Source organism: Brienomyrus brachyistius, chromosome 15 (assembly GCF_023856365.1).
Source record: "Brienomyrus brachyistius isolate T26 chromosome 15, BBRACH_0.4, whole genome shotgun sequence".
Taxonomy (NCBI): Eukaryota; Metazoa; Chordata; class Actinopteri; order Osteoglossiformes; family Mormyridae; genus Brienomyrus; species Brienomyrus brachyistius.
In genome coordinates this window covers 17,977,668-17,986,114 of record NC_064547.1, presented here as the reverse complement: position 1 = coordinate 17,986,114, position 8,447 = coordinate 17,977,668, and the positions used below count along the sequence as shown (strand labels likewise).

The 8,447-nt window shown below is 46.2% G+C and overlaps 2 protein-coding genes across 4 annotated transcripts in view; both read right to left on the bottom strand.

Moving 5' to 3' along the window:
* tmco1 (transmembrane and coiled-coil domains 1) overlaps positions 1 to 8,447 on the bottom strand; it is a 153,132-nt gene that overhangs the window by 54,660 nt on the left and 90,025 nt on the right. The window lies entirely within an intron of this gene.
* Positions 497 to 8,447, bottom strand: part of slc1a7b (solute carrier family 1 member 7b) — a 29,063-nt gene continuing 21,112 nt past the window's right edge. For all 3 annotated transcript variants that reach the window (XM_048976662.1, XM_048976664.1, XM_048976663.1), the window contains 7 exons: positions 7,967 to 8,201; positions 7,522 to 7,621; positions 6,862 to 7,095; positions 3,552 to 3,746; positions 2,040 to 2,174; positions 1,696 to 1,795; positions 497 to 764 (listed from right to left, as the gene is read on the bottom strand). In XM_048976662.1, coding sequence (XP_048832619.1) covers positions 519 to 764; positions 1,696 to 1,795; positions 2,040 to 2,174; positions 3,552 to 3,746; positions 6,862 to 7,095; positions 7,522 to 7,621; positions 7,967 to 8,201 — 1,245 coding nt within the window. In that variant the 3' untranslated portion in view covers positions 497 to 518. The remainder of the gene's footprint in view (positions 765 to 1,695; positions 1,796 to 2,039; positions 2,175 to 3,551; positions 3,747 to 6,861; positions 7,096 to 7,521; positions 7,622 to 7,966; positions 8,202 to 8,447) is intronic.

The following is an 8,447-nucleotide window of genomic DNA, read 5'->3' as shown; positions in this document are numbered from 1 at the left end:
ACAACTGCCTCTATGCTGAATATCTACATCATGGTACAGCCTGCTTCCCAGCAACTCTATGCTGAATATCTACATCATCGTACAGCCTGCTTCCCAGCAACTCTATGCTGAATATCTACATCATGGTACAGCCCGCTTTCCAGCATCTCTATGCTGAATATCTACATCATCATACAGCCTGCTTCCCAGCAACTCTATGCTGAATATCTACATCATGGTACAGCCTGCTTCCCAGCATCTCTATGCTGAATATCTACATCATGGTACAGCCTGCATCCCAGCAACTCTGTGCTGAATATCTACATCATGGTATACAGTACACATACATACAGAAACAGAAACACCTGATATGGTTTTCATTTCAGAAAATTGTATAAAAAATGCAACAATAAAAAAATACAAGATTGAGGAACATTCATCCTCACCAATAATTATCCAAGGGACTGTGACCATTGTTAGGGGTGTGGCCACTGGTAGGTGTGGTCATTATGGGGGTGTGGCCAGAATGACAATCCACTCTATACGTTAGTCTCAAGGCCATTCATGTCGATGGTACAATGGTCCTTGTCCACATGCCTGGGCAGAGCTGGGAGCTTTTTCCTCTCTGTGGGACTCAATCCCTCTTCCAGCTGTATCAGCCGGCCGACGTCGGGTGGGATGCGCTCTGGCTTGATGCCCGGGGGGGGCTGGTAGCCACCATTCTTCTGATATGGCGTGGCCGGGAGGACATTGGCTGTAGGCTTGGTCTCACAGATGAGTGGCACCTGTGGTTAGGGGAGTAGTCGCTAGTCTGAGCTGTACAATGATTTTTACCTTTAATACACCACAGCTTTCAGTTCAGACATTTTGAAATACAAACATTTTTGTGGCTTTAAAATAAGGCTTTGATTAAAGAAACCTGGAGATATTTTTTAAACAGAAAACCCATTAGTAATTCACTATCAAGGATAAGGATTCGGATAGTTGTCCTTCAGATCTATTTCTCTATGACACTATAACTCCTTTGTGCCGGTTGCTCATGGCTTTTTCTCATGGCCGGGAATTAATGCCTGCAGCTGTGCGATACTAAAATGTCTAAATCATACATTAGAGGTAGTAAAAGCCTAGGATGTTTTCTATTGCCACTATTTATGCCTAGAATTCCCTTCAAGGTTTAATAAAGTATGAGGCGGCATGGTGTTGCAGTGGTTAGCACTGCTGCCTCACACCTCTGGGACCTGGGTTCGAGTCTCCGCCTGGGTCACATGTGTGTGGAGTTTGCATGTTCTCCCCATGTCGTCGTGGGATTTCCTCTGGGTACTCCGGTTTCCCCCCACAGTCCAAAAACATGCTGAGACTAATTGGAGTTGCTAAATTGCCCGTAGTAGTGAATGGTGTGTGTGAGTGAATGGTGTGTGAGTGTTCCCTGCGTCTGTCATACTTTCTGTCTATTTGCCTGCCTATCTATTGCTGTGCCTGCTTATCTGTCTCTCTGTTTGTCTCTCAGTCTGCCTGCCTGTTTGTCTGTCTAGGTCAGCCTGTCTGTCTGCCCGTCTCTCTACCTGCCGGCCTCTGTACCTGCCTGTATTTCTGTTGGTCTGTCTGTCTGTCTCTCTATCTGCCTGTCTGTCACCCTGTCTTTCTGTCTGTCTCTCTACCTGCCTGATTGTCTGTCTTTATGTCTGTCCTTTCAGACCAGTGCAGTGGGCTGGTTACCCCTTCCCCTTCCTTGATGAAGTCCTTCCTGCAGATGTGAGCCATGATTCCGGTAGCCAGTGCATCTCCCATCACATTGACCATGGTCCTGAAACGATCCCTGAAAGACACAAGCTTGTGTGGGTCCCAAGGACAGGTCAGACGTCGGATCAGTTCCGATACGGTCCCTACTATAATATTTAACATGCCTCAATGTAAACAATGCATTCATAATGTTCATCTGATCACCCAGCTAGTTGTTTGTAAGTTTTAAAAAACAAAAAATTCAAAAGATATTCAAAACTCGAATAATGAAAATGCTCACATCTTATGAGATTCATACAGTTTCTACAGGACTTACTTACAGCGCCCAATCAACTGCTATTATGAGGGTGATGTCATCAGTAGGCAATCCGACAGATGTTAGCACGATCACCATGGTAACTAGGCCTGCCTGGGGGATCCCTGCAGCACCAATGCTGGCTGCTGTGGCTGTTATACTGGGAGTAATGGAGAAACAAGCATGGGGTCTTGTCAACTCTCACCTGTGGCGACTGTCCCTGCTGTTAACCACAGTCAACAGATATTCTGGGCTTCATTCAAACACCCACGCGGCTCAAAGGGTCGGATCACACATTACAGCTCAGGATGGGGGAGCAGGACCCACATGTGGCAGTACGGCACTGATGTCTTGGACAAGAATAAAAACCGTAATTCAGCATGACTCTGAGGGATAATGCATCAAGGGCAAGGAGGCCAGTCAGCAGTGATTGTTAAACCCCTTCTTCTGGTTGGGTGGTGAGCTTTGTTGTGCAGTTTCGTAGAAAATACATTAGATATTCCGGAGTTTGGACAGCCATTATACCGTAAAGGTGGATGGATTTTCTTTTAGTTAGTAATAGTAATTTGAACTATCTGGGTCCTAGTATTGTGACATTCTGTACCGCAGAATGTAAAACAAAGCTTAATTCCTTAAAATGACTTGATTAGTGTCATCTTCAGGACCAGTTTTCATCCTGCCTGTGTGTGTGTGGTGTGTCGTGCCGAGTGGCCATAATATGGAGAAGTCAATCCTGGACCTCTTAAAGGTTTATGGACTCGCAGTGCATTGTGGGCTGGCAGAACATTCTGCTCTTTTTCTGCTCTCCTCTTAGTGGAAATCACCACGGTTTGGCCACAAATCTGACAAAAAAAAAAAAAAAAACCTATGTGAAATATCGCAGGTTTAACCATGCAGGCACAGAGAGTGAGGGCCAGGTATTCCACGGGGGCTGGGGGGAGCCTGTTTGAGGTCTGTTTGGTGCAGAGATACGATGAAAGACTGTCATTTCATCTACAGATAAGTCTAACATGACAGTAATAGAGTTCAACCAAGCAGTGGATGCCCTTTGCGAATGATTACTCACACGCTTTCAGCCATGAGTTATGCATGATGCAAACCATAAACCCTCTACATTCTGTTCAGAAGAATTTTCCAACCTTGTTTCTGCCAAGGCACACTTTTCATAAGGCAGCATTTTTCAACCAGCGTGCCGTAGCTGCAGTGTACAATAAAGTGTTTAATTACCTATACCTAATATGACTATATAGCCAGTCAACAGTGGCATATATTAGCATTATTCATATAAACAAAAACCCTCCAGAGCACATTTCTCTGGCCAATCAGAATTACTAGCCATTCCTTTCAAAAGTGATTACATCAATTTGTCAGCATAATCGTGCTTTTTGATTGGTCAAGTGGTTTAATTGTTCTTAATTTTTGTTTGCCCTAATTGGTCTTAAGTTTTGTCACTCAGTTTGAATCGTGAGCACTGACAAGCCAGCTCAGTCGAATTCGGGTGCCCCCTCATGGCCCCCCCACCCGGGCCTCCGTCTACCTGATGGTGATGATCTGCCCGAAGTCCAGCTCGTAGTTGTTGACCTGGGCGATGAAGATGGCCGCCACGGCCTCGTACAGCGCCGTACCGTCCATGTTGATGGTGGCGCCTACGGGCAGCACGAAGCGGATGATCCGCCGGTCGATGTGGTTGTTCTCCAGGAGGCACTTGAAGGTGATGGGCAGTGTGGCAGAGCTGCAGAGAGGAGATGGTGGGAGGACCAGTCAGAGCTCCCCCTAGGGTTGGAGGTGGGGAATGTGGTCACCCCGTGGAGGTACAGACTATGAACGTAACAACTGCAAACTCCCAGAAATTTTGCTGACATGTGTTTCTCAACCTGGACCCCCAGACAGTCCACGATTAGTTCACAGTAGGGAGTTCGGAGGGATCAAAAACTGTCTGGGGGGTCCCGAGGGCTGGTTTGCAATCGCAAACAACACTGCTCCCAGTCTCCAGACCTTCCTGCAGCCTCTGTGATCCACTAAATATTGAAATACTTCTGCACATGACAATAAGCTTTTGAATCAAGAATCGCCTATTTCTGGTCGCTGGAATTAAAACCAGGTTAAATATTTTGTTCTTCCCGGAATCTAAGTGTTTTGGAAAGTTAGCATAAGCAAACTTATTTTGTTTCAATTATATGGTTTGGTTCTAACATAACAATAACAAAATATTTATTGGATAGTATTGTTGTGTATGGAGAGACTGAAACTGGCTCTGCCTCGGACTCGGTACCGGAGGCTCACTGGATCGTTCAGACGAAAGGTCAGGTCCTGGGACATATGGATGGAGCATGGGCCAAGCCTGCCTGGATTTTCCCTCACCCTCATTTTTTCTCCAACTAAAACCAGATGCTGCCTGATCATCTCACCCCGTTTTGTGCGTTTAAGGGAGAGCCGCAGTGGAGGAAAGGCTTCCGAAATTTCACACGACTCAACGCGACGATTTGCAGCTGAAGCGCAAATAAAAGCGAAAGGAACAGAAGGCGGACGACGACGCCTCCTGGAGCTCGCTGTGACGGACCAGTCTAAGGTTCAGATGCAAAATAAATTATGGCCGACATGCCTCTCCCCCCACCCAGCGAGTCAAAGCAACCCTGCGAACGCCCCCACACACACGTGCATTGAGCCAGTGTGAACAAAACAGCCACATGACAGTGATGGTTATCACACTGTTTGGTCTATCGCTATTTCTCTGTTTAATGAATAACTCTGCATCAACAATGCTTATTTATAATAGTCTGGCTTTGTTTATATAGGCTTGAATCCCTGAATGTACAAACGGAGAATTCCCCGTTGGCCATTATTGCAGACCTCTCCTCGTTGGAAGACCTCTAGAACTTCTTGTTTTGTATACAGCGTATCCACCATCTCATTCCTGACCGTCCAGATGCACGTTTCCTAAGACTCCCTCTGGACCCACGTCCCGCATTAGAATGTCTTTTTAAATTTTTTTTTTTCAAAGAACTTTCCCTAAGGAGATCTGCATATTCATGCTGCGCGGATGTGAACGAGCACGTTCACCATCTGCCGTGTGTCTACAAGTCAAAAAACGTGGCAGAGGAGCCTGTTGGTGCCTTCCTTATCTGGCTATCTGTACAGTAGCTCTCAGATCTGAGATTTCCTTTAATGGATCTCAGATAACACCAAGCCGAGGACTGCGTCTGTGCTCTGTGATGGACTGGCACACCCTCCAGCGTGTTTTCTTACATTGCTCTCCTTTGAAACACATATAGAGACGCACATATAGAGGTGAGAGCAAAGCTTGGGGTCTGAGCGCAGGGTCAGCCAACAATCCAGTGGCACTGGTGCATTTTTCAAGGGGTTAAAGTCTTTGCTCTTAAAAGGGGGCCAGTAGAGATGTACAGTCATGTGAAAAAATTAGGGCCCCCATTAAATATTTTGCATTTTACTAAGAAATATCAACATATCAATATTAAATCTTATTTCAAATTATATTTGTAGGTATGTATGATGATAATTGCATCACCTATGCAAAAACAAGAAACAAATTCACTTATTTAACAAAAGATATGAACTAAGAAAATTAGGAGACTGTTTCGCTGGCAGAGAGTTTTCCCCACTCTCCGATGCAGAAGTCCTTAAGCTGTGTGATGTTTCAATGTGATGTTGGTGTGTTTCGTGTGCACAGTCCGTTTCAAATCACCCCGCAGCATCGCAGTAAGATTCAGATCCGGGCTTTGATTTGGCTATTCCAGAACTCTCCATTTCTTTTGTCTAAGCCTTTTCTTGGTGGATTTACTGGAATGTTTTGGGTTTCATTGTCACGCTGGACGGATGATCTCACATTGTCCTCACGCACCCTCTGATACAATGAAGAATTCATAGTGGATTCTGTGATGGTGAGCTGGCCAGGTTCTGCTGCAGCAAAGCAGCCCCAAACCATGACATTTCCTCCCCCAAGTTTCACAACTGGTATGAGGTTCTTTTGCTCAAAATCTGTCTCTGGTTTACACCAAACATGTCCTCCGTTACTGTGCCCAAATAATTCAATTCAACTATGGCAAGAGCTGTATGCCCCGTGATGAGGTTTTTGGAGTTTTGGAGACGTCTTTCAGCATCTTGCAGTCTGCTCTTGGGCTGAACTTGCTAGGACGACCTGACCTGGCAATTGTTTAAAATGTTTTCCGCTTGTAAATTATTCTCCAGACAGTGGAATGGCTGATTGCAAACTCTCTTGAGATTTTTTTTATATCCCTTCCCAGACTCATATGCATCTACGAGCTTCTTTCTGAAGACCTCAGAGAGCTCTTTGGATCTCACCATGGTGATACCGCTCACTTCAACAATCAAGAGCAAAGCGAGCTAAATGTCTGTGGTTAAATAAGACCGGCTACACCTAAAAGCCCTGTAACAATGTTCTAGTCATTTTCACCTGATGTGGTACCACCAGAGTCTAATTCTAGGCATGTTGAATAGTAATGGATGTGAGGGAGTCCTAACCTTTTCCTCAGTGGAAACTGACATCATATTTAATTTCTTCTGTTAAACAAATGAATTTGTTTCTTGTTTTTTCGTAGGTGATACAATTACATCACCTTTATCTACAGCTATGGTTTGAAAGAAGAATATTGATATGTTGCTATTTCTTAATAAAGAACTAAATATTACATTTTTTCACATGACTGTAGCTACTCTGCTGAATGCATGATTCGAAATGGGGGCCTTCTGATCACAGGTATGGAGGCGTAACGCACTGAACCTCACACCCAGGGAAAAGGGCCAGGCTCCGTGTCACCCTGAACTGTTGCCGGAAGCTGGATGGATGAAGGAATACGTGATTGGTGTACCTGGAGGATGTAGCCAGCGAGATGAGCAGGGCCTGCAGGATTCCTCGGATGTAAACAATGGGGCTCTTCTTGGTGATGAAGAAGTACATGCTGGGCAGGATGAAGAGGCCGTGCAGGATGAGACCCATCACCACAGTGACGGCGTAGAATCCCAACTTTTTGCCCATATCGGATGGGTCGCTCATCTCCAGGATCTTCCCGGCCACCAGGAACACAATGCCGAAGGGGAAATACCTGCAGAGAAAATGGGACCCGTAAGCTTGTGCCTTTCACATCCATCTCCCTTAAGCGCTGATCCAGCACAGGGTTGCAGTAAACCTGGGATGTGTCCAAGGAAACAGAAGGAACCGAAGGCAGGAGACATTCAGCACAAAATGTCAGTTAATAGCAGAGCACACTGTCCCAGCTCGGCAAATGATGGCCAATTCACTTAACCGCATGATTTTAGACTGTCATTGGAAACCAGAGACTCCTCACACACAGAGCTGTGGACAGCAAGACGTGTGATAAGGTAAGACACTTCACTGATACCAGGGAGAAAATTCTCCACAGTTTACCGACCCAGCGTGGTGTCCTTGCATTCAGAGCGATAATACTCTCACAGTAGAGCGACTGTCCGAATAACGTGATGAAATCTACAGGAAGGAGGCCCGTACTTACCAGATGACGATGGCGACTATCTTCAGGACTGCTTCGTTCAGACTCTGGCAGAAGTTGACCAGAGCACTGCCGTTAGGTCCCATTCTGCCAAGCATGATTCCTGAGGATGGAGATAGAGAGTGAGGCAGGCAGTAGCCTAGACAGGGGAAGTTCTAGGATTTTTCAAGGCAGGGGGGAAAGGAAGGGCCACAATTTGTACAGAGATATAAACCTTATCATTAGCCAAAGATACGACTTGATTTGGTGAGTGACAAAGAACGGGGCCAATCATCCTTCAGTTCCCCTGTGGCTCCGCCCCTGATATATATCCCTGAGCCCACAGGAACTGAGCACTGTTCAGATACAGCTGGGGCTTCAATTCAAGGCTGAACCACTGAATGTGTGAGGCGACAATGGTGCTCAGTGAGACACAGGGCCACCAGCACGGAATGAGAAGCCATTTTACCCATGGTGGCCGAGAAGATGACGATGCCAAGCACATTCATGCCCTCGCTGGTGCCGGGGAGGCTGCGGAGGATGATGTCGGGAGAGGGTGTCAGGTCCAGGGAAAAGTTCTGGACGTCTGTGCCGTTGTCGTCCTGGATGCCGTAGATGAGGGCCCGGCGGGTCGTGGACTCGGCCGGGCTCTGGCCAGCGGTGGGTTTCGGTGTCTTCATGATTGGGATGCTCCTCGTCCGATACTTTGACATACAGGAAGGAACAGAAGCTATGAAATGTAATAGTCAATATGGAAAAAAGCAGGTTTCACCTGACACATAGTTTCAGGGCTCAGTCTCAGTAAGAGAACTGACATTTCTTCCCTCTCACAGATGTGCTTTAAATTCATGCGACTCTGAGTGCAGATTGAGCACAGTTGCTTGAAATAGCCTCCTGTTCGCAATCCGATGGGAGGGATCATGTGCTCACATCTCTTTCTCCTGCCAGCT